The sequence below is a fragment of the Castor canadensis genome, chromosome 14 (assembly GCF_047511655.1).
Source record: "Castor canadensis chromosome 14, mCasCan1.hap1v2, whole genome shotgun sequence".
NCBI classification, from domain to species: Eukaryota; Metazoa; Chordata; class Mammalia; order Rodentia; family Castoridae; genus Castor; species Castor canadensis.
In genome coordinates, this window is record NC_133399.1 from 96,758,874 (window position 1) to 96,786,405 (window position 27,532).

General features: G+C 33.2%; 1 protein-coding gene and 1 long non-coding RNA gene across 22 annotated transcripts in view; one reads left to right on the forward strand and one right to left on the reverse strand.

Annotated features, from left to right (window-relative positions):
* LOC141416920 (uncharacterized) overlaps positions 1-4,402 on the reverse strand; it is a 35,090-nt gene extending 30,688 nt beyond the window's left edge. For both annotated transcript variants that reach the window (XR_012441553.1, XR_012441552.1), the window contains exon 1: positions 4,114-4,402. This is a non-coding gene — a long non-coding RNA (uncharacterized lncRNA). The remainder of the gene's footprint in view (positions 1-4,113) is intronic.
* Positions 1-27,532, forward strand: part of Marchf1 (membrane associated ring-CH-type finger 1) — an 814,712-nt gene that overhangs the window by 486,616 nt on the left and 300,564 nt on the right. For 12 of the 20 annotated variants that reach the window (XM_074055052.1, XM_074055057.1, XM_074055056.1 and 9 more), the window contains one exon: positions 24,334-24,482. The exons of the other annotated variants lie outside the window; for them this stretch is intronic. In XM_074055052.1, the coding sequence (XP_073911153.1) occupies positions 24,372-24,482 (111 nt within the window). In that variant the 5' untranslated portion in view covers positions 24,334-24,371. The remainder of the gene's footprint in view (positions 1-24,333; positions 24,483-27,532) is intronic. 20 annotated transcript variants of the gene reach the window in all.

Genomic DNA, 27,532 nt, shown 5'->3' on the forward strand with positions numbered 1-27,532 from the left:
GATCCTGAGTGATGATATAGTGGTCTTCAGCAAACTATGTGACAATTCTCAAGAGAGGCAATTCCAAATATGAAGAGAGTAATTGAGACAACTCCTACAGAATGATGAAACTTGAATATGGATTTTTTTTGTATATTCATAACCCCTTTAATAATATCATAACTGTTCAGCTGATGAAAATGGTACATGTCTGCCTGAAGGCATGAGCCTGGATTAGATACTGTCTAAGGTTCAATCTTCCCTGGGATTGGAAGCTTTCTGGCTGTCTTGAGGACTTTATGAACTTTTATTATAACATCCATAGTGAAGGTTAGCATTACTATCTTGTCATTGCTTTGGCAAAAAGAGGTTAAATGAAGTCACTGAATCATTTGTTACCACAAAGTACAGAGACACATTCTGTTTATTTTGATGACAACTGCTTCCTATAATTGTAGAGTTTTTAAAAAGCACTTTCAAAATCAGACATCCAAAAATTCTTCTTTCATCTCTGCTCCATGAAGTACTATATTTCTGCAAATCAAAATGAGAAGCAAGTCTCTTGCCTTGTAGAAAACTAAAATAAATCAAAATGTAGGTGTTGGTGCTGTAGACAGTACCCACAATTCACTATTTATGAAGCTTTCTTCATGAGGTGACTAAGAATTTATGACTTTAGTTATAGAAGTTTTCACTTGGGGTAACCTCGTAATCAAGATATTTCATTTTCCTAACACTCCTTTGAGAAGATGGCAGTCCAGAAGCAGGCTTCCATACCTGCTCATGTAGAAGAGGTCGAGTTCAGCTGCTGTCGGATTTAATAAATAGTACCCATTCACATGCCTTGGACTGCTGTTATCGGCATTTAGGTCCAAGTGAAGTTCGTAGATGTATCTTTGTTATTAAAACTGTCCATATATTCTTGGATAATCATTCCTATATTCTATGTATACTTTATCTTTTGTTTGCCTTGATACCAATGAGATTAGATCTGTTTGGTTTATTGCCTTTCTTCCTTTTCCCCTTAATATGCATTCAATTACTTTGTAGAAGAGGTAACTTGAAGGTAGGAAATATTTCTTTCTCTCCCACTACTTAACAAAGGGACTGGCACAGAGTAGATGCTAGATATATGTTTGCTAGATGATTTTTTTCCCTGTACTTCACAATGTCAATTGGAAACATTTTGTGTGTTCAAATGTGTGCCTGGATGGGATGATCATGAGTGTGCAGAGCTGCAGTGATTTCCAGCTCCCCTGGGTCTTCTCTACACTGCTGCCAGGGTGATGTTACTTTGACAATCTCTGCACATCTTTCTTTAAAACTATTCCTAACTCATTCAGCTTTGCAAAGAATTCTGTCTTCTTCAGGGTGATTCTGTCAGTGTGGAATGACGGGAGTATGAAAAGGAAACTCAATACACAAGTACACAGAAGAAATGCTAGGAATCTCTCTGTATAGCTATCTTTATGCCAAACCAGGAAAAAACGCTATGTCTTTCTTATTGTCTCTTATGTTTTCCCTTCAATAAAATTGGAGGTTCTGCCTGGAAGCGAGGGGGGTGTGTGTAAGTCAATGTAAAAATGGTAACATAAAAGAAGAAAAGAAAAAAAGAAAAGGAAACCCAAGCCAGTGTTCATATGGAAAATAGGACTTGTGGAAAAATTTAAGTTTTAAATCAAGAGAATACACATTAAGTAAATATACTGCCTACTTATATAAGAAAACATATAGCTTTACACAATAAATTAGTTTTAGAAAGTAAAAACTGTGTTTTTCTATAAATACAATTTGACAAAAATCTCAGATAAATTGATGTAATTATTGCTGCTTGTATATGGGCAGACAAATATTGTTTGGTGAAATAAGGTTCTTCATATATTATCATACATTTATTCAAGAAAACAAATTTTCTTGCATTCCACTAATTATTAAAATAACTAATAATTTTTCAAAGCAATCATTTTAAAAGTAGTTTTTTAAATAGTTTATTTAAGAACTAATAATACCAATAATTTAAAGGATTATAATAATTAAGTGTAATTGTGTTAAAACTAGAAAAATCAACATGTAATCATAAGAAATGTTAATTAAGATAAATATAAAATAACAGATTACAATTATTTTTATCAAAATTATTTTTCTAGATATCTAATTATATCCATTATAAATAAAAAGAAAATTGTAAAGTATACTTAATGACTATCAAAATTTGAATGCCGAGTTATTTTAAAGGTAAAGAATGTTACATTATTTTCTGAAAAGTTGCTTAAATCTAATTAATAAAATTGACCAAAATAAGAATGTTTTAACTCTGTGTTCATCTAGTTTCTAGTTTATTAATCATCTTCAGCCTTTCTGAATGTTACATCTAACCTCTCACTACGTAAGTTTAAGATTATTATAAATTGCTTAATAAGAAATTTTATTTGGCAAATTTGTATATTATATATAAATTTATTACATTTATAAGTATTGTGTATTTGTATAATTTATAAATTATTTAATAGAGCAAAATTTTCTTTAACCTTCATGGACAACTGGTACACAAATGCCTTGCTAATTAATCTTTATTGCACATTCATGAATTAGAGCCTAAAAAGAAACAAAATTTCCAAATAGCTACCATATTTTACCTCAACTTTTGATTTTTAAAACTAACCCCCCCACATACTCCTTCAAATCTTTTCTCTAACTCATGATTTTTGAATCACCACAAGATATAGACTCATATAAATTCAAGTAACAGAATTTATAGAGTAAAACATGAAGTTTCTGTCAGTAACGCCAGTCCCTTCCATAGTGTACTTTTCTAGTAATTATTTTTAACAGTTTTTATAAACTTTAACTGATGTTTGTGCCACTTGTATGTGACACACATGCACATAAGCACATATGCACATGAGCACATGCCCACAAACTGTCTTTTTAACTTAAGAGATGATGTTGCATATCATCTTTGCAACTTGGCTTTCACACTAAAGAGTGATCACAAGCATCTCTCAAGACTCATACATATAGTCCTTTGTTTATATTTTATAATTAATTTTATTCTATGGAGGATGTATAGATTGTTTCTACCCTTTATAGAGTAATGCTGCCATGAAACGAATTTATATTTACATAAATGTTTTATAAAGTTGGTTGGTAGATGCAGCTATGCTGATGTTCTGAGCATCCCAACTCAGGGGTCTCCTCTCACTGCAGCAGTTGCCTCTGTCTGTGCCTTAAAATCCTCTACACCATCCCAATAAGCACTCACCAGGACCTCCTCTTCTATGCTCAAGCTACACAAAACCTTAAAAAACCTTTCTCTTTATCATAGCTCTTTCAAAATCATCCAAAAGACAAGTTTCCCTTCTAAAATTATTCCTTAGTTAAAATCTAAATCTTCACTTTTAATAATTTAATGTTTAATATTGTTTTATCGTGGGAGCAGGCTGCCCATTGCTAGTTGAAAGTTTTCAGAGGACAGATATTCCAAATGTCTCTGTATTCCAAATGTCACACTAATGAAACATCTTGCATTCATATCCAGGTCATATCCCAAGCATTTCATGGGTGGCAAAAGGGTATGTAAGTAGTACCCAGAATAAATTACCTAATCACCCTGTAAACACTTGACAAAAATATCTTGGATAATGGTACCCATAATTGATTTTTTAATTAATATGAGTCACAAAATACTGAACTATTGAAAAGGGTATTCTTCAAGACTTTAGGGAAAGAATTCTTTAGAACCTTCTCAGCATCTAAGACAGAAACAAACTCATATACTCTAGAACTGATAGGTTCACGGTCATGCACTCAATCCCAGCCTAAACTTCAGAAGAACAAAAAGGTGGGGCAGAGTTGAAACAGTAGAGGTACTAAGGACCTTCCAAATCCCAAGTTAGGAAAACCTTATGGTCAGGGTAGAGTGTTGCACTAAAACCCCCAAGAGTCTTCCAACACCCCCTCTCCCCCAAACCCAGACAACTGACAAATAACATTTCCTTGATTAACTAGCAATGTATGAACTCAATCTTACAATTCAGAACAATCATGGATTCATAGGTGTAAGCAAATATCACTTAGTTTCTGTTTCCACACCAACATTCTACAACTCTGTTTCTTACCTCCCCTGTTACTTACCTCCATTCTTTGATGCTTAGCAGAATAAGGAAGCTGGTGTTATACAGAAGCAAATGTGTATTTGGAAAGTGTCTGCCCAAACTCTGTGTGATTGCAGGGCATTTGGCAGAGTTCCTACAAATGCACAACAAATGATGCCAAGAAGAAAAAAAGCAAACAAAGCTACCAGAAGGCTCTTTGTTCCCTGACAAAGTGGCTGAAAGAGAACAGTGAGAAACAAGAAAAAAATTTCTCAAATAGCTTGGAAAACTCCCCATGAATCTAAATGTCCACATCTCTCCATCTTCTCCTCCACCGTCATACCTGTGCACATATGAACCCATAGATGTTCACATGTGCTTACACATACTATCTCAAGGCTATGGGAAGAGATTTGACTTCATTCTAAATATAACCGAACCATTGGAGAGTTTTATGCAATAATTCAATTTACATTTTTAAAAGGTCACTGTGATTGCTCTGTGAAGAATACTGTAGGGCCAAAGTATAAGCAGAAATATCAAGGTTGGTAGCAGTAAAAGCAAGACGTCGTATTTTTATGTATGTATATATTTTGTACGTAAAGCAGGTATTTAGTGAACTTGAAAGCAGCAAAATTGTGGGGGAAGTGGCTGAGTTTTCTTTTATCATATTAGGATGAAATGTTCAATAGAGATTGGGCATAGTAATCTATAGATAAGAAAAAGGAAAAGTTGGATTGATGTTAAAATTTGAGAGTTTATAGATGGATAATATTCCAGGCAAGGGAGAAGGTGTCAATCAGTGGTGCTGAATCTTGTCTGTTCATTAGAAAAAATAATAATACTGCCCAAACTCAAGTCCAAACCAAGTGAATAAAAAGGTCAGAGAAGGGACTGAGGCAAGAATAATTTTTTTGAAGCTCTGCAGTTGATTCCTGTGGACAATGAGAATGGGGAAGAATTGTTGAAGAGAGCCAACCCTGAACACGTACAAAAAGAAAGATTAATAATGAACATATTGAATTAAGTTGCTGATGCCTGTGTCATTTAGACATTTAATCAAGAACATTCCTATAGCAATGAAAATAACTGATCTGGAGATCACAAGTGATGGCAGATCAGAGGAACTTGTAATATAAGGCTGTCATTATCATTTTCATAGTATAGTTCTTAACACAGACTCTGTAGAGCTAGCATGGATAATACCTATTATTTAGGCACCTGTGGAGTTTTGCGAAAATACATTTTAGGTTACTTTATGCTTTCTAAAATTTCCAAAAGTTGATAGTAATTAAAGATGATTTAGTATAATAATATTTATGTTGTATTCATAAAGCAATCTCTTTTGTTATGACTGATCAGTCATCAAACATTATTAACTTAGTATTTTCTTCTACATATCCTTCTCAACTACCAATCCTCCTTTATGTAATAGTTAGGAAAGTCTGGCTAGTTACTTTTCTGACTTAAGTAGTGAATTAATGGAAAAATTCACATCTACAGGCAAGATTGTAGAAAACCATCATCAGTAGACTACAAAAGGAAAATACATTGCTTTGTTATTTTTACTCAGCCTTTTTCCACTTTCACTCTCTGTTAGGAAGCTATTTTAATCATCAAGACACACCCAGAATAAGAATTTGAATTATAATAAAGTTACAGGGAGATGGACAGAAGAGACCAAGTTCAATCTTTACAATCTGGTGGCTGATTAAAAATATGGGGAAGACAAAATCCATGAATGACATCTATGTTTTTGCTTTAAGAGCCTGAGTGGATGGGAAGTTTTAACAAAATGGAAGTTTTAGGTGATACAACAGGGTTTTTAATCATTTAATGTTTTTATTTTGTAGTGATTTTAAATCAGAGATATTGCAAAGAAAAGTATAGTGCATTTCTATATATCCTCCACCAAACTTTCTCTAATATTAACATCTTTTTTGTCATATTTTTATTATATTAAGGTTGTGTACTGGGGGTACATTGTTACATTTACAAAAGTTATTACAATATACTTTGGTTGAATTTGTCTCCTCCATCATTCTCTTTTAATTCCCCCTCCCCCGATTCCTGCAATAGTTTCAACAGGTATAATTTTTGCATTTTCATGTATGTTTGCATAATGCTTGCACTACATTCATCTCTTTCACCCTTTCCTTATGTCCTTCCCCCTCCCACTGGTACCAATCCCCAGACAGGAACTGTTTTACCTTCCTGTTCTCTGTTTTTGAAAAAAAGGTATTTTTGTTTGTTTAAGATAACTCTTTAGCAAGTTTCCTTGTGATATTTCCATGTGTATATGTATTATAACTTGAATTGGTTCATGCTCCCTGTTTTTCTGCTTTCTACCTTAGTCCCTTTCTTATGGTGATTTCAACAGGTTTAAAAATTCTATGTTCATTCTTGTATAGAAAGTACATAAACCATTATCACATTTTTAATTTCCTTCTTTTACCTTCTCTCTCCTATTAGTGACTTTCTCTTAGCACAACCTGTTTTTCATAATATTTCTTATATTTGTATTGTGTCTACAACAGTTTTGGAGAAAAGATAAGCTTCATTTTTAGACACAGTAATTCTGCAATTCATACAGTAAATTGAAATAGATACAATTGCAGTGAACTGTTGAAAATGTGAGTCTGAATTTGAGCAAACAGGTGTTTGAGCCTTCATTCTATTTATTTATTTTTGGTGGTACAGGGCATTGAACTCAAGCTCTCATGCTTGTTGGAAAAGTGTTCTGCCACTCATGAGGCTTCATTCCTAAATATGTTGTTTGCGTCAATTTTTGTTGTGTGAGGTTCATCAAGATAGAGTTTCTCTAGAAATGTCTTTGTTTCTAAAATGAAGAGATCATATCAGATAATCTAATAAAGTTTTTGTATTCTAATTCTAGTATTTTACTTTTCTTCATCTACTCAGCATGTCTTCATAATCCATGTTCTCTACTTTTCTGTCATTCTCTCTGCCTGAAATTTACTTTTGTTTCCTCTCCAAATATTCACTGTTCATCTTTCAAAGTTTGGCTCAATTTGCTCTCTTCAGCACTCTTCTTCAGAATTACTTAATCATTCCTCTTTATCCTGACGAATGTACCTTAAACAGCTTATTGAACAAGTAGAATTAACCTGACCTTATATTATTGTTTGTGGGAGAGCCCACCAACTTACAAAATGCTAATTAGGCAGCTGATGTCAATAAAGATTTTGTGTATTTGGGTCAAACATGGACCTGATTTTAATATTTTATTCAAACCCAAAGAGAAGGTTCATGATCCCTGTTTCTTTTATTGACCAGTAGGGTACCCTGTGGAATTAGTGTGTTATTCTATTGAGAAAAACTGTGATGCTGTGATGGTGAATATAATTTAGCAGAGTAACTTTCTTTAATGCTGTGATTTTAATTAGTACCAATGTAAATCTATTTAGGATGAAATTGTGACAGATTATTTAGATTTGGAATACTTTATTGCTGGAAAAGATTAACTTTTGTGGGGGGGGGAATCAATATCTTCCTAGAATTAAAGAATTATTTAAGCAAAACTCAAAATTGTGAATTTGCCAGGGACTCCTTTGCTTATATTGGAACACGGAACAAGAGACAAACTAAAAAAATATTTTCAAAAAGACCATTATTGATATGTTTTGTACACATTTTAGTATTTTAGGGCTTCTTTGTGTCTAACAATACATATTCTATTTTTGTAAACTTTTGCTAACTAAGTTTATGTGCCACCTAAGTGGAACAAATTTCTAAGAATATCATTTTCATGTGCAGTGAAAGTTATAACACTCTTCAGAAATTTTGATTTTATATTTACATAATATCTCTATAATTGTCTGTTTTCTGTGATAATAGTCAGCTCAGGACAATTCATGATTGTGGAATTTTTAAAATTTTATTTGCCTTACTTGAACACATGTGTTGAATTTTAGTTTGAATGCCTGCACTTCTTTTAACACATCAGTAATAGTCTTTTCTTCAACATGTTTCTTCATTTTGTCTTTGGTCAAATGTGTTCAGTGTCTGAATATCAGCATAACCATACCAGCTGTTAGCATATTGTTATACCCCTTGTCCAGGTGGCAAATAAAGCAGACCTAAACCTTCTAAGTGCATTTCTGCCACTTAGATAATAATCCAAAAACCAAAATTGTAATATTGTTAAGGGAGCCCCCTGGCCATAAAGCTTGGCTCTGAGTTCACATATTTTCTTGACTTAAGAGAAAATGACATATATGTGTATATATATGCATATGGGAAAATGAACTAATTTTCAGTTTTGGCCAAAACTGGGAAGGGAGACATTCTCAATCTGTTTCTGCCTTACTCCCTTCAGTGCCTCAAGTTATAGAAAAAACGAAACAGAAGCCAGGAAATATTCATATGTAAATAGTCTTTCTTCTGGAATCAGGTCTTTTGGGAGTGGTTCATCTTCATGCCTAGTATGGAATTTTCCCAGAAGAACCATAATTCCTACACCCCCAGTTATAATATGTGCCGTAATTGGTTAGTACCCATCCCATCCTGGTTCTTAAATATTTCAAGTATCATATTTTTCAGTCACTATTAATTTAATGTATATACATATATACCTTTTTATAGACTTCAGATCTCTGTAAGAACTCAGCTTATGTGATATTCATGTTTACAGTTTTACAATATCCAGAGACATAGAAGACAATGCTTGTTAAATTAAATTTAATGTTTTTAAAATGTCTTTTCAAAATGAGAGCTGAACTAATATTCCAGCTCTAGTTACTATTTTATCCCTTTTAAGCTTAGAAAAAAGAGGGTGAAGCGAGGCTTACTTGCTAATGCATCATTATGGGGTGCAATTGCAGAGCATGAGGAAAATGCATAAAAGATACTGCTTCACCTGTCTGTACAGCTGCACAAGGAAACGTGATTCATTTGCTCGAACAAAGAGGATTTGTCCAGAGAGATCACATAGAACTACTGGATTTCAGAAAAGTCCATGAGTAGGGAGGAAAGGCAAGGAATTTGTAGTCATTTTTTCTTTTTCATCTTATGTCTGTCACTGATCTTAGTTTTCCCCACTAGGCATTAACCCCCACATACTTCTGTATTGTGTCACTAAGCCACTGAAGCAAATGCTGGGGAAACCAGTGATCCTGTGAGCTCACCACCAGGTAACACAGGGCAGTTCCCACCATGAGGAAAGCTCCATGAATGCCATGCTATGGTCCAACCTATAGTTAAAACCCTTCCCTTTGAAGAGTCAGATAGCAGAAGTGTTAGGAAATGAGGCTATAGCAAAGGGGGTCAAGGGGCTTTGACTTCATCAATAGCCAGGGGCTATTGTAGTCTGGATTTGTAAGTAAGACCAATTCAGTTGCTAAGAGGCTTTTCATTTTTAGCACTTCAGCATGGTCCTCTCTTCCACCCTAACCACCACTACCAGCACAGTGATCTATAAACTAAGTAGAGAGAAAATGTCAAGGAAAATTTTACAGATGGTTCCATCTTTTCAGTCTGATAGAAAGTAAGAGAATGTTAGCTAAAGAAGAGCCTTAAGAAAGTGATTTCTTTCAATTTTTAGTGACTCTCATTTTCCCAACAATGACTTTATTATTTTTAAATATATGTTTAAAAAATCCTAACAAACTATACATCTGAACTGGCATTCTGACATGGAATTTTACTTGAAAGCAAAATGAGGATTATTTGTTTGGAAAAAACATTTCTTGAATGCAGGTAACTCACAGTTGACCATGTTTATCTTTTGCTTAAAGACATATCATTACTAAAAAATAATCTCACCTCAAGTAAAAGAAAATAAGATACCTACCACACACCAGCTATTCATTGTAGAAAAGACAAGCATGACACTCAAATATCTCATATCAGATAATGCTTTGCTGATATCTTTCAGCTTCTGATCAAGTCTCTAAATGATTTGTTTTCATCTTTTATTTTTGGAACAGATTGACCATTTCTCAGGGATCCACTTCTACAGATTTAAGTGCAAAATTAAGTGTTCTTTGGCATTTGATTTTCATCAAATGTTGTCTTCATCTTCCCTTTGGGCAGCCAATCCATCCGGTTTCACTTCAAGGTGATGGAAAACACTCCCTTTACACAAAAAAATGCAAGATCAAGCAATGCAGTGATACCTCAGGGTATCATTGAATGAGACTTTAATGTCATTTATATTGACATAATTTCTACTAACTATGTCTAATGAAATATCTAACTCTATTTAGTGGCTGGTTCCATTATATCAGTTCTCTTAAATTTTGTTCCTTTCAGGTTTTTCAAATACTTCAAGATTCTTCTTGACTGAATTAGTATCAAACTCCAATATCAAATATGCTTCCTTGACTATTGAAACTCAAGTGTATGGAACATTACAGACCATGAACTTACTAATTTTAATAAATGATCTAAAATAAACTTTTCCTGGCATTTCATTTTGGGTTACTCATGGATTTGGAATCCTTGGACTCAAATATTAACAAACAAAGATAATTTTTATAAAAGTGCATGAAAAAGAAACAAGCATATAACTTTCATGTAATGCAAATACTGACTTCAAGTGTATGTTCTGTGACCATTATTTTTATATCTGATTTAATAGAATCACATATATATTTTAACATTTCAAATCAAATATATTTATTTTAAAATGTTCATGACATTTTAAAAATTTTATTTTATTTATTTATTTTTTAAATATATTTTTATTCATATGTGTATACAATGTTTGGGTCATTTCTTCCCCCTTCCCTCCACCCCCTCACTTCCAGGCAGTTTTGCAAGTCAATTTATTCTCCTGTTATCATGATTTTCATATATTAATGTAGTTTTCATTTTTTTGTATTATCATATGATTCTCATTCCCAATCATACTTGAAGAGTTGGTACAAAGCAGCATGTTTTCATGTGGTCTGCTACACAATAAGGATGCTTAATGAAAGATCTCAATAGGGTAAAAAAATGACTAAACGGTCAGGGTTTTATATCTACCTCATATTATCCCTAATACCATCTATCCTGATGTCAAAACTGCACTGCTAAGGACCTTCTTGTCATGGTGCTGTGGGGACTCACTAAGAACAAGAAGTCCTCTAAGGACTTCATATTGAAAAAGGATATTCACACATGAAAATTTGTGATTTAAGTTCCATTTATTGCTCTGTTTAGTTTCAAGTTATCTGAATCTTTCTCTGAGCTACAACAGAAAAGGCAACATCTCCTGACTGCCCATTGTTCATAATTTGTCCAAGTTTGTTTCACCAGAACACTGGATAAGTGTGTCAGGGATTATAGAAGAAGTACACTTCACATTCTTTTTTTAAAAATTTCTTTTATTCATATGTGCATACAATGCTTGGGTCACATTCTTATTCACATAAGTTAATTAATTTTAAAGAATGTGTGCCTACTTCAGTGTACAAAACACCATTCATAATATGCCAACAAACTACACCAAATCAAACCAAATTTGGATGCTTACAGAAATGCAATATCTCTCTTCAGTTTTGTTCATATACTAAATGTATTTACACAAAGGCAAGAATAATGGAAAATGGCACTGGTTTAAATGATAAAATTTTTCAAGTGGAAATGTTCCAGAAATATCTTAAGAACCATAGTCATTTGCAACAACTAGACATTTTAAATATATTATAGAAATTTAGAAAATTAAAATAATTCTATTATAAGTCATTATTTTTCCCTTAAATAGTTGCACATGAACCACATGGAAGCATAGAATTGACCAGTAAATAGTACAAATGTTATGTATTGGACTTTTGACTCCATAACTAAAATAAGTTTCAAATTTCTAGAAGACAAATATTCAAGTATGCACATTTCTTAGGCTTTGTATTTCTCTAGTTTCCAGAGAGTTTTACTGTTTTGGAATATGCCAATTTGCAATATTCCTTCCACCAACCTGCTCATATGATGTCCAATAGCAACTGTTGGTATCAATATAGGAATGAAAAATGAATAGTATCAATATAAACTACTTTCCAATATTAATAAAAAACAAAAATTTATGACTTGACTTTTAATACTACATAGAAAATATATAAATATGCTGTAATATAAATAAAAATGAAAATCAGAGAGAAAAATCATTTTATAAGGATGTAACTATAAATTACTTTAAATATAAATAGAATGTTGGCATCAAAGCAGTGAATATAAGATTTTATTGTAGAAAACTAACATTGATGTTAAAAGAGAAATAGAAAACATAATTTGAAAGTGTCAAAAATTATGAGCTTTCTTAGACTTCTAATTTAACTAAAAAAAGAAAAAAGGATATATATATTATGTATGTACTATATATGTATGCACATATACACAAATGTGTACTCTGTAACTGATCCTATGAGACCTAAATTTGTGTATATATGAATTCTATCTTTTAAAACAACATCTGTGAAGATCCATGTAAAGATAAATTTTACATTTAAAATGTATTCTGTTTCATTGTAGAGAAAAAATCAAACTGATGATAAATGAAGAAAAGAAAATTTTGAGTTTTGATATAATAAAATAAAAAGGAACTTTCCTGAACTTTACCCCTTTCCAAAGATTGCTTGTGTGGTGACAATGAGGTAGGGCCCATCTCAAAGGATGTTTTTTTCAAGAAAGATGAATAAAGTCATGTGAAGCAGACAGGCAGCTCCCATATGACAGAGTACTCCACTTCCATATTCCTGACTACATAATTTTAAGTTACATTCCATACACCATTTATAGTGAGCTAAACAGCTTCTTAAAATTAAATTCATAATGCACAAAAAGAAATTTCTGAAGCTTTAAATCATAGCCCAGAAAAGAGGCTGATTACTGTAGCCAAAGGAAAAAAGATTTCCAGAGAACCAGAAGAAAACCAGAATGACTAGTGTAGTTCATGGATGAATGACTCTTATATATCATGTTTTATTTCTCCAAGTGTAGTCTAGGTCTGTGATAACTTTCAGATTTATGCAAGCTTAACGAGGGCCTTTAGGGAGTCAGGTATAAATAGCAGACTATTCTTTAGGAAGTTGGTTACAAAGATGCTCTTTGACCTTCGGTGATGGTAAATTCCAATAACAAGAGCAATCCAATGGCTTTGCTGAGATGATGAGCAGACTCAATTTTGCACATCCAGTAGGCTGCAGAAATGAAGCCCTGACCTGATGGACTGCAATTCCACAACAGTTGTAAAATCTGCCCCAAGGCCATTAATCTCTTGCTTTCTTTGACCTCAAAATTCACCATCAAATAAAAACACAAATTACATATTATATTCTGCTACTGTTGAAAAATTCCCTCCATACAGTTTCTGTCAGACAACCTCACAAAAATAGAAAAATGTTGAAATGAGAGAGCCTTTTTAAGCAGTTTACCTAACTAAAGGACATTATATGCTTACTAAGAAAACACCAAAGCTATCAAATAACATTAAACAGATGGCAATTCTGTAAGAAGTTACATTGCTATATTAATGAATCATCTCATGATTTTGGCCAAATTTATATAATACCTTGTCCACATTTCATGCTGTTACAAATTAAGACTGGTGTCATTAATACATTGTTCATGGTTCAAGATGTTCCAATATCTTGAGTTCAGATAAACTACCAAGATCACATAGATAGGGAGAAGTAAATAACCGGACAAAATATTGCAGAGCCATTGATGAAGTAGTCTAGTTTACACATCATGACAAGACTATGAGAACAGGGAAGAGAAATCACAGGGAAGGGAGTTGAGGAGACTCACCAGAAGGATCAGCGTCTCAGGAAAACAAAATAGGAAGTCAGAGAAAGTTGGCATAGCTTTTACCAATTTGAGTTTTAGATTGTGGTTTGGATTCATACTTTAGTATGCTATTTCAAACCTAGATGTTAATGAATACCTATAACAGCATTTTGAGGATTTGAACAAAGCAGTTTTCTAGGAATGGCAAAGAGTGGTGTGAGACAAACAAATCTACTGTATAAGGAAAATCCTTAGTAGGTAATATCTTCATTATTAGTCAGATAAAATATCTATGATGAAAGGAGATTAGTGTTTAGTGGCATACTCGTTATATTTCTAGCATTGGAATGCAGTTCTTATTAGATAATGCAAAATAATTTTAATATTAAAAATAAATAAATTCTATATAGCATAGATATGATTGTGTGTATTCAATTAACCTTAGAGAAGGAAATCCACTGCTATGCCTGCATATGTGTAATGTTACAAAATATTAAGAAGTTTACACTTACTGTGATCATTAGCAACTGTCTAATAATTTTAAAAAATCTGATAAGATTAATGATGATACATTTGAAACATATTTTCTTTCTTCAATTTAAACAAGTATTGCAATTAGAGACTACTAGATGAAGAAAGAAGGAAATTCATTATGAGTGAATGCCAAGAAATTATTAACTCAGTATATAATTGCTGTTTAGAAAGATATTATAGTGTACTTTTTATAATTTGTGAAAAAATGTTTTGGGGGTCTACAAAGATATATTTAAAACATTAGGTTAAAATGTCTCCAAAACAGGCCTAAAATATATATACCAATAGTTGATGGTGTTGAAACATTAATAAATCTTTAGGATTACAATTATAGAATATTGCTTATTTCTTAGTGTATGTTTATGCTTAAAGCATAGAAAATATTGAGCTTGTTTTTAATTTACCTCTGAATGCCTACAGACTACAGAAGGAAATATGTAACTCTTTAGAAAAGTCATAGTATCAAAAAAGATAAAAATTTCTTTTGATTATAAGAAATTCAGTGAAATTTCAAGTGATAACACGAGAAAGGTTATAATGAAAGTGAACAGTATCTTAACGTGGGCAAAACAGAAGAAAAGTTATGCCTGATATTTTTTTAATCTTAAGGGTTCTGTAAAACTTAATAGGAAAATGCTAAATTCACACAAATGATGAAGAAAGTCCTCCAAATAAACACAGATATTTAGGCAAGTCTGTATTTATATTTTCATACATTTTTCAGATGTTAGTTATATAGATTTCATAATTGTGCAAAATAAGTGAAACAATGAAAGATGCATAAAATATTTGATGTGGTTAGTCACACTTATCTGTTATGCAAGCCTAGACCTTTCATGAAACTTCCATGAATGATGAGAGACACAATCATCTTAAAATTGACTCAAAAAGTATGAGTTAAAAAATGAAACCATAATTCCTGGAAGCCATATTTTCAGGCTCCACGTTTCTGGTAAACACTAGATATTAGAAATTTTTGTGCAAAACATTCAGACATCCCAATAACTTTTAAGATATAGGACATAAATCCCTAAGATGGATTGCAAAGTTATTATGTCAGAACTTAATTCCATGTGCCAATGTATTTCTCAATAAATCTATGTAAAATTTGATATTAAGTCAAGGCCTTTCTAAACTTATTAAGATAAAAAGATGTTTCATGCTGGAAAAAAATGAGAAATTATATTTTATTTAAATATCTTTTAGTATGTTTATAGGGAGCTACTAAAGAAACATGCTCTCCTTATATATTCTTATACAGTCAACTTTTAACACTTTTTCTGAACAACCGCATCCCCATGATAAACAAAATATTGAGAAAGTATACATGTCTTGTGCACATAGCAAAATCTCTCTTCTAAAGGCATCCCATTCAATTCGATGACTTTATCTATCTTACCAATTCCCTCATTTTTAAGAGACACAGGAATGGAAGCTGGCTGATTTTCATTCCAAAGGTGATGACTTTGCTGGAACGTTTGATTAAAATCAATTTGACAACTTCTGAATCCTGTTGTAATACAAACTCTTGTACCGCCTCCTGGGGTTATTTATTTATTTCTCCCAAGAAGGTAAAAAAAAAACCACCTCACTTAAAAATCCTAACTTGATCTGCAAACTTTCTCCATAATAAATGCCTGAAACACACTTTAAAACAATTTGTTAGAATTACTAATCATTAGCCTTTGTATATGTGTACTTCTTTGCTGGTTGTTTCTTAGAATTGTGCACTAAAATTAAAGGTTTCCACAGACCTGAAAAATGGAATTCATATTTCATTTCTTAAATAACATTTTTATTTTAGAACACCATTATATTTACAGAAATGTTGCAAACATAATTACAAAGGTTTGCCATACACCTCACACCCAGTATTCCCTAGTCCTAACATCTTATGTTAGTATGGAATATTTTCAACAATGGGTAGACCAATGCTGATAAGTTACCATCATGTAAGTCCATAGTTCATTCTAATATCTTTCACTTTTACCTAATATCCTTTTCAAGTGTCCCTGTGGGACACATTATTTGGTGTTCTGGTTCCTTAGGCTCCACTTAACTTTGTCACTTTGTTAGACTTTCCTTGCTTTAGATGACCTAGACTGTTTTGAAAATTATTGATCAGGGCTTTTGCAGAATATTCTCCACTTGGGATCTTTTTCCAGGCTTTTCTTCCTCATGATTAAGCTGGAGTTACAGAGGAAGGATAGCTCAAAGTTAAAGTACCATTTTCATCACATCTTTAGTGAGCATGACTCTTACCACTGTTAATCAATTGGCTGAAGTAGAGTTTGTTAGTTTCGCCACTTTAAAGTTGCTTTTCTTTTCCATCTTTTAGTATCGTACTATTTGGAAGGAAATTGCCACATAGAGTCTACAATGAGGTGGGAAGTGATGTTGCACCTTCACTTTGAAGGGGGGTTTTTCTACATAAATTACTTATAACTTTCTACAAAATATTTATCTGTTTTCCTCTAATCATTTCTTTATTCAGTCATTCATTATATCAGCATAGACATGTGGATATTTATCTTATACTTTGTATTATAACCTGATACTATTATTTTGTTCCAATTGTATCAGCTTTGGCTGTTGAAAGTTGTTTTATTTGGCTCTTTTGTACCTTTGAGATATATCCCAAATTTTGTTTTTGTGTATTATTTTGTTTGGCTTTGATTTCCAGCACTTCCATAATCCTTAGCACTATGGGTTTCTCCAGGAGTGTTCTGTATTCCTCCTGTCCCAGTCCTACAACCAGCCATTTGTCTAAGAAGTCCTGGTTCCTTTTTTTGGGAAATAACATGGAAACCAGGCTCTGGGAAGTAGGTATAATCATTGCTACTAGGCTTTCATTGATTCTAGGTCTTGTCAACTGATCCACGTATATAATGTGTGTATATGTATATGTATATGTGTATGTGTTTATGTACTGAGCTAAAAGTGAGTTCATAGTGAAGTCTCCAACTCTGATTCATTATTACATGACATATGCCTTCTCTACTCCCTTGTTCTTAAACTCCTTCTCCAAAACTGAAAACCTGGCTCTTGCTATCAAGCATGTACTTCATTGTTCAATTCCAGTATACATTTTAGCAGTACCAGAGTCATTAACTCACACGTCCCTGGGGAACGTTGCTATGAATTGGAGCCCAGTGCTTATGTTCAATATCTTTTGCCGCCAGCCTCTCAGGCTCATTTCTAAATGTATTGAAGTCAGCACATTTTCTCTCAGCCTCTGTAGTGAGTTTTTTCTATACATTTGTAATATATTCAGATTGCATTTTTCATAGTCTGAATTTTATCCTGGGATCCCTAACCTCCTAAATGTTGTGTTAATTTGCATACATGAAGGTTAAAACTTTGAGCTATAAAGCTCTATAGATTTTTGACAAATGCAGAATGCAATGTTTTCAGCATTAGAATGTCAACAGACTAGTTTCACTGCTTTGCCATTGGTCATTTTATGTTCACTATAACATTGCCTTTTCCAGATCATCTTATAATTGGACTCAAAGAAAAAGTAGACCTTTTCAGTCTGGCTTCTTTAATATTACAATACACATTTAATACTCATTCATGCCTTTTTATTGCTTCATAACTCATTTCTATTTATGTCATTATATGGATGTTTCACAATTTGTCCATTCTCCAACTGAAGGACATCCAAATTGCATCTAGTTTTGGGTGATTATAAATAAAACTATGATAAATCTTTGTGTGTTGATTAAAGTCAGTTGAGTCAACAGCTATGAGTGCAAGTGTTGGATTGTATGGTAAGACTATATTGATCTTTGTAAGAAACTAGCAAACAGTCTTCCATAGAGTCTGTACCACTCACATTCCCATAGGCATTGGTAAGAGCTTCTGTTATTTTACATCCTCGCCAGTACTGGACGTCATCAGTTTGTCTGAGGTCAGTCCTTCTGTGGGTGTACAGTGGTTTCTCTTACTAATTTGCAATGACCTAATGGCACATTATGCTGAGCATTTTTTCATATGAGTATCTTCTTTGTTGAGATGTCTGTTTACATCATTTGCCCATTTTTTACCTGATTGGTTGTTTTTTTGTTGTCTTAAGAATGTTTTAGATGTTCTGGGTAATAGTTTTTATCTCATATGCATTTCTCAAATATTTTCTTCCTGTCTGTGTCTTGTCTTAAAGTTTTATACAGAGTAGAAACTTATAATGTGAATAAAGTATAACATATTAGAGTTTTTAATTAATTTCTTTCTTTCACAGATCATAATTCTAGTGTTATACCTAATACCTTATTTCTCATTCTAAGGTCATCCACATTTTCTTCTTTGTTTGCTGCCAGAAGTTTTGAAGTTTTGCATTTATATTTAGGGATTATTTTGAATTTAATTTGGTGAATGGTGTAAGGGTGTGTGGAGATTCCTTTTTGTTTTGTTTTGCATGTGGACCATTTATTAGAAAGAATGTTCTTTTTCCATTGAACTTCCTTTGCTCATTCACTTGACTATATTTATGAGTCTATTTATGGTCCTTCTTCCATGTTCCACATTGTCTAATATTCTTCTGGTTTCATGCTGTCATGATTGCTATAACTATAGTAAATAGGACTAGGTTGGGTCCTCCAATTTTATTATTCTTTAGAATTGGGTTGGCTAATTTAGATATTTTGCCTTTCTACATAAACTGAAGAATGCATTTGTTAATATCTACAAAATAGCTTGCAAGGATTTACATTGGAATTGTACTGAATGTGTAGCTCAGGTTGAGAAGAACTGATGTGTTAACATTACAGAGTCTTCCCATTATGAACACACACTGTATAATTATTTCAGTTCTTTTTTTGTAAAATTTTTACAATTTCCATATAAATTATGCAAATATTATATTAGACATACCTAAACATTTTGGTACTATTAAATCTGAAATTGATTTTGAAATTTCCACTCCCAGTTGTTAATTTGATATTCAACAGGTATATGGGTATATACCATTGCCTGCCAGAAAGCAGTTGCTGACTTTTGTATTTTAATCTTGTAGTTTGTAGATGTTTTCAATTTTATCATCTTTTCTGTCTCCTTTTTATGTCCCAGTTATTTATCTGTTGAATCTAAAAGTTACCAACAGTTCTCCGACATTCTTCTTTTGCCCTCTACTTTTTGTCTTTTTTCTTTCATTAGATAAGTTTCTGTTGCTCTACCTTTGAGGTCAGTGTAGCAGTTGGTGCAAAGGAGAGGCATGTTGTAGTTTTCCATATATCTAGGGAGTAACACTTGAGACACACATGCACAGAAACAAACACATACACTTTCATGAAACAAACACTAACTCTCAGAGGTATGCAGTCTACCAAGGAAGTGAAGCATATTTCTAATTGTTCCTTTCTTCTCCTATCTGCAAGTTTTTTCTTTCACTATAAAAATTGAGTTTCATTATTATTCTAAGTGGATGGCCTGTCCAATAATTGAGAAATGTTTCTTAATGGATGACAATTCTTAACTAGACAATTGCACAGTTAAATCTCAGAAATTTCCAGTTGAAAAATCCCTTCAAATTCTCAGAGAAGGGACTCTCACAAGTCTCAAATTTCAGGGTGAGGTTCACTTTCTCAGTTATATGTTTGTGGTGAAAAGAAGCAACTTTTGGCTAGAACACAGCTGAATTTCATGATATGGAGTGTACAAGTTAGAGAAGGAAATAGTTGATGAAGTAGAGTTGTAAATAGAGGCAGGAAACTGCATTTTCCTGTGAGGGACTAATTCTGATTTCAAGATTAAACCTCATCAGATAGGGATAAAATAAGGTGAGTACGTAAATGCCATTTGGAGAAACCAATCGGGCAGGATTGCCAAGTTACCCAGCTCCAGATGTGCCCTGTGTGCATGGTATTTGAGGTGAATAGTGTCCCTTGTAGCACAAAACCATTTGCATGGACTGTGATGTGACCAATGCCCTCTAGAGCTGTGTGCTGCAGATTGTAGTGGCAGAAGTCTTTACAATAATGGCAGTGTTCATTTTCACGTGAACTTCTTGTAATTTTGTTTCCTTGGTGAGTCTTCCAAAATCTACCTTCCCTGGTGCTAAGTTAAATGCTGTTTCTCAAAGTGCTCAGGATGCTATGTGCTGCCATCATATCTGTCATCAACCATCCTGTCAAAGTTGGGGTACTTGTCTGTGTCCCCTCCTCACTCTAGGCTCCATGTTTCTTCCATCCTTGTACTATGATTCCAAGCACATTCTCAGGCACAAAGGAAGTGCTGAGTAAATGTTTCCTAGACGAAAAGCTAATTATTCTCCAAAACATACACACAATTGCTTTTTATTTTTCCTAATTTTAATTTGTTGTCAATTTAATCCACTGAGAATGTACTGTTCTCCTATCTATTAAATTAAATATCTGCTTGAAGTGGCATATTAAAAATTAAACTTAGTTAAATCTCAATTTCCTGTGATCATTATATAAGTTGCTCATTGCTGCATCTCATATTAACTTAGTTCAATGGCTAGATTGTAATTAACATGAATGCTTAATGACCACTTTCCTACTCTGATATATTACTAATGATACTTACAGTTTAAAGTGCTTTAGAGTTAATTATCAATGCTTATGATTTGCCTTCTCTGCCTGGCTGACAGTATGTTCTTACACCTAAGAATATCATGGGTGCCCCAGACCTGTGTGGGAAGAAGGCTGATCAACATTTTTAACCCTTTAGTTCCCTCAATTTGCCTACACTATTTCTAGCATCTCTACCTTAGGATCAATGATGAAAAAAAGCCTTTGAAATGAAATAAAAAATCTTATTGTTTGGCAAGAACAAAAAAAGAAGATATTGCTGAAGGTGATTACAATAGTACCTTACCCACAGGAATTTAAGGGAGAGAAAGTGGGTCTCTCCCCACCACCTCTCTTCCCTATCAATTTTCACTTATACACAAGCTGCTTCTTTTAAGGCTATTTAAAATTGATTTTCTTCACAAGATGACGCTTTTACTCTAAGGTAGCCAACAAAGTTAGCAGGTGCATATAATAAAGAATAAGTCATTAGGCAAAATTCCTTTGAATAGCCAGATGTACCAATGTTGACATCACTAAAAAGCAAACATCATAGGATTTTTTATATTATTACAGACTCTTATTAATATCCTGAAAAGCTGCAATAAATCTGCATATGTAGATTGTTTGCTATCATTTTACAAATTTAATTCTTTATTAATATTCCTGCAAATATGTCCAAGTTAAATGATGAGCTTTCCAGTCCATATGTATGCAGTATGTTTCTTTTCTGTTTTCCCATAGCCATCAGTGTAGTGCCTGTAGTTAATACTTAACAATTATCATTAATGCATTATTTATACAAAAGTATGTACTTTAAATTTTTGAATTACTTAACCTAGCTGACATTTTTAAATTAAGATAATAATGGTTACATGGAATAGAAAATGAGAATGCGGAAGACATTTTATTGAAACATGCATTTCACCAGGTGTGGCTATTGTTGTGATGACTTGTTGACAGCAGGTTGACACCATAACTCAAAAAGATGATTTGTACAAGCCAGTTTTAAGAAAGACATCTAAGATCAGGAGAAGTGGGTAGTCATCTTGAACAAGTAAGTTTACAAGTCCAAAAATTAGAGATCAGGAAGATCCCCAGTGTTTCTCAGACATTAAAATTCTCGAGAATAGATTATTGCACAGAACCCAACTAAAAAATGAAAGTAACACTCATTTCAAGGCTCTTCCATGCCTTCTGCAGTTCCTACAGCGTAGGAGGGGCTCAGTAAATATTTGAGTGTTAATGTGGACTAAATAAAGGAATGACACAGCTACTTTCACCAGCACATATCAAAAGCATGCTACAGATAAACTACTTCATTTAACATTGAAATTTGAACGGGAAGAAAGAAGTTGGCTGCCTTTACAAACATCCCAGAATGGATACTAATGACAGCATAATTTTGTGAACCACTTTGCTGTGCTTTTTATTCAAACATGAATCCAACACTTTATTGTAAGTACTAAATTGATATTAAATTACAGAGTTAAAATAAAAAATGACTGACAAATGACTTATAGGAGGGACATTTGTTTACACTTGATGAAACTGTTTTGGTCATTATGTATCATTTCACTTTTTGCTTTTGAATAAAGATAATCATTTTCATTTACTCTTAGCATACTTCTAGAAAAGCAATTAAAAGCTGATGAGTAACCAAGATAGTGTGCACTGGGACTGGGGAAATTCTGAGGAGTGTAAATTAGTTAGATATGCAAATTTGATATTAAATAAATGATATTTTTTAGAAAATCTCCAGCAACGTGTTTTGAAAAGCAAGCTCAGTCGGACAATTGTTTTCAAGTTTTCCTCACCATTTCTCTGCACCCTAAATGAATGAGTTATTCATATTAGATTGCCAGCCTTATTAAGAGATTCATTTCATTGGGTATCTTAAACTTAAAGTTTGTGAAAGCTTTTTCCCCCCTTTGTTGTTTACATTGTTCAGATTCATTTAACTTGAGTATTTTGTCATTTAGAGTAATAACTCATCAATCCACGGTGCAACCTTTCTTTATGTTACTTTTCTTAGTGCTCTGAAATGTGCTATTTTGAATCCCTGAAATGTTACAAACCGCCAGATTGCTAATTGCTTTGGATGCTGTGAAAAATAATTACTCCACATTATTTTTGATATTTAATTGACAGTGTAATGCATTTAACTAAAGACCTGCAATAAAGTATTTCTAATTACTAAGGGTGGTGGAGTGGAAAAGTAGGCTGTAAAACTTTACAAGGGAACAATGTTTCTCCATTATGTTAAAAGTCCCTGTTGATATGACTTTTTCAGATACAAAATTACCTTCAAATACAGAGTTCTAGAAAAGTAAAAAGATTTGTGAATGTTTCTATTCACAACACAAGAAGGACTTTTTAATGAAGATTTTAAGTAGATTGTACTTGTGATGGCTATTGTATAGTACATTTACTTTATCTGCACTAAATTTTTTCCTTCTTCACTTGGCAGAACTTTATGAGAGATATAATCATGGCACTACCAGAATGAATAATCTGTGTTCAATCTATTCTGCTTCTGTAGAACATTTAACTGAAAAACTGCCAAATTTTATTTGTCATTGACATGCATTCATACACTGCATGCTGATGTTTTGATGAATGGTGACTGCAATGTACAAAGGTTGTGCTATAAGATTATAATGGAGCTGAAAAAGGACTAACGCCCAGTTACGTCATAGACATCTTTACCTTGTACTGCAATAAATTCCCACAGGTCTGTGATGATGCTGGTGTAAAACTTTCTACTCTGCTGTTACTCATATCAAAGTGCAGCACACACAATGGTGTAGAGTATGCAACCCTTGATAACGAATTACTATGTTACTAGCTGATGTACTTTCTATAGTATACTTTCACATCATCATTTTAGAATATTCCTACTTACAGAAAAACCTTCTTACTATGACAGTGTGCCACATTACACTGGCAGCAGTCTCAGGCTTCTCATGTTTACAAGAGGCTGCGTCCACTGCATGACCCAGGCTGTCTAGATCTGTGCCAGTACATCCTGTGATGTTCACACAGCACTGAGCTCACCTACTGACTCATTTCTCAGACTGTATCCCTGTTTTTAAGTGACAGATGATGTCATCTGTCAGGCGTTGGGCCTGTTCTTATCTCCCAAAGTAAGAACTTACTGTTATAAATGGATCCCTGAAAATAAAATACTTGGAACCTGGTACAAGGAGCTCCCCTTATCTAGAAGTATCATACAGAAGGTTGTAAATGATGTTAGGTCCTTTCAAAAGATGTGTGTAGTTTCAAGGCTCCTGGGACTATGGGAACTTACAAATATTTGACATATTCTTGCTTTTCCACACATGATCACTCATTAAAACATCTGCATTAGTATTTCATTAAGTTGTTGATTTAATTTCAATTATGTATATTTTCCAAAACATAACTAAAATAAGTGACATGTTTCAGGGAATGTAAATTATTTTCAGAATTTCAGGAATTGAAAAGGGAAAAGAGGAAGGAGAAAATGCTGGGTTGGTGTGAAGCAATAGCCCGTAACCCTCACAGAATCCCAAACAACACGCGGACACCTGAGATTTCAGGGGAGTTGGCTGATGTCTCACAAACCTCCACATTGGTGAGTGGAAAATTATCTTACCTTAAAGTGACTTGTCTGTGAATGGAGTGCTAAGAAAATGGGGAGAAGATAAACTTCTAAATAGATGTCATTCTTGTTTACAACAGTATTTGTTATTATTGCTTACACTGTATTATTCATATAGATCCAGTTTAATTAGTGAATTTTAATAAAAATATCATAATATCTCGATTAATTAAAATATGATATGGAAGTAGAAATTAACTCAAATCAACTATTTCTTTTACTTTTTATTAGTTTGGAATTGTAGTCATGTTCATGACCTTTAGAAATTCTTACAAAGATGTTGGATTCTATGCAGTGCAGAGGAATTGATGGAGGAAATCAAGTACAGTTAGGTAAACATAAACAACCAGAATCATACTTTCTGTATTTTTTAATATCTTGTATAAAAGTCTCTAAGTAAAGGGATTCAAAACTTGCAATTTTCATAACAACTTGTGAATCAAATAATTGAAAAACAACTAGAAGACCAAATACTCTTTCATGGTTTGATTTTAGTTTTAAGTTTAAATACTTAGTCTTAGGTAGCCACTATTTTCCAGTGACTAGGAAGAGATAATTCATTAGCAAAAGGTATTTTAAATATTCTTTGTTCAGTATTTGGTTACAACATTCTTCATTTTGTTTTAAAGAAGGAAACTTCCATTCAGTTTCTATTAAATTTTTAGATGTATCTTCATTGCCATTTTATCACTTTATAAGAATTTAAAAACTTTTATTAGCATGACTTATTAACTGATGAACATATAATTAACAATAAGCAAAAGTTGTTTAAGTGATTTTACTTTTGGTTTATTTGAAAACTTCTATTTCAAATAAAATAAAATGCCAGAAATGGTGGCTTATAAACAACAGAAATTTATTTCTAGCCATTCTGGAAGCTGGAAAGACATAGACACTGGTGTATTTTGATCTGGTGAGGCTCACTTTTCTGATTTATAGGTAGTATGCCTTTTCCTTGAGTCCTCGCATGGAGGAAGCATAAACAAGATCCTCCCAGCCTCCTCTATTAGGGCACTGGTCCGGTTCATGAAGGCTCCATCCTCATGACCTAATCACTTCCAGGGCCCCACTTCCTATTAACTTAGGTGTTAGGATTTCAGCACATGAAATTTGAGAGGACACAAACATTCAGATCACAGCATTAACCGAAATAATAATCCTCAATAAACACAAGTGAATGGATGTTAAGAGAAAGCTTCTGAAGGAACAGGTTTTCAGTGATGAAACAGAAATAGTACTCAGAATCCTGCTTAAATTCAATCTCTCCAGACTCTTGTGGAAGGCCTAATGGAGTGAAGTGTGCAATGCTATTCAGAGTTCTAGATTATTTGAAATTATCACCTGCACTTTCTCATCTCACACTAGCATGATATTTTTGCAAGTTATCTTCTTTCTGGTCCTGTAATGTTCCATTGTGTTATGAAAAGGAAGAATTGCTCTCTAGACTGATGACTCAAAATTCTTTTAATCTTGGGGTTTAGACATTATTTATGTAGTGTCCTCATCAAATAATGCTGACAGTAGTGACCATAACCAAATTATCTGCATTTTGCAACTTTCTCCAACATTTACATACAATATACAAAAAAAAGAATATCTTTTTTTCCCATTTGAGGAAGATTATATGACCAAATGTGATTTTGAGTATTAAATATTTTAAAGCCCATATTTCTAGGATCATGGAATTCTTTGAAATCTTACAGGGTTCTGATCTATTCCTTTCCTGACAATCTGTGTGCTTAGAAATTTTATTTCTTTTACAAGTCTTAACCGTCCCTTCTCCCACATCTCTCTGAAGTTGATATTGTTGTGAAAACTAGGTAGAAGGACTGCGTCCTTAACCTGGTTTTCTCCAATGATACCTTATTCAGCTGAGATGTTTCACTGGTGTTGGCTCTCAGTCTTCCTACATTTGCCTTGAGTTACTTTATTCAAATGAAATTTTATTGAGTTTTTGGTGCTCAATTCTTTCACCAACATCATGTCCCTCCATCTAGCGTTTAGAAAAAGTTAGACATGTTGTTTAATACACACTGGAATCCTCTCTGTCTTCCTTCATGTCTACCTTCAGACTAGCCAGTTAGTTACTGAGCACATGGGTCTCTTGTAACACCTTGCTGAATATAATAATAGTCAGCACACATTATAAGGTTTTGCTTTCTGATCTATTTCAAATGTATCAGCCCAGCAAACCAACCATCTGCCTCTCAAATCAAGTAGCAGTTTTCAGAAGAGTTTTGTCAAAGCATCATGCAGATAGATGATGTTTTACCTTTGAAATTAGCAAATATTTTCTATCCATTGCCCAATAATTGAGGGAAAGGCATATTTTTTTGTATTTTTGTTATGGTAGCTCAAGCTTTGGCTACAATATTAGCACTTGGGTAGTACAAAATTTGGAGTATAGTGAGCAAAACAGAAACCACACCAACCAGTTTTAAATATTTAACTTCAACTTTTTCCCACATTTTATTACCACATATTAATTATACAATTTAGGAGATTTCATTGTGATATTTCCATAAGTGTATATAATATACTTTGCTCTTATTCAGCTCCTCTATAAATCTTTCTTATCCTTCAACATCGCTTTTGTCTTTCTTGAATTTTTTAAAAATGGATTTCATTCTAATCTTGTCATACATGCATACGATGTATATAAGTAATTTTAATAGAGAATATAATATAGAATTTATTTAATCTGATATTGGGAGACTGAAAAGTTCAGGTGCAAATGTTTATTAAGTGAAGAAGTAGCAACTACCCATAGTGAAGAGAAATGAAAAGGGTGGAGTTGTTAGAAAGGCTGGAGGAGAGAACACTCAGAGATTTGTCCCAGAATTCTGAGAAGGTGGCCCTCTCAGGAGTTCTGAGGAGAGTCAGTTGACCTAAGAAGGGTCTGGAAAGAGATATACTTCTCTATCCTTACACTTTTAGGTGGGAGGGAGGAAATGTTTCAATAATGATAGTCCAGGGAGTGTTAAAAAAAAAAAAGCCTCAGACCTGATTTCCACTGCTTAGAA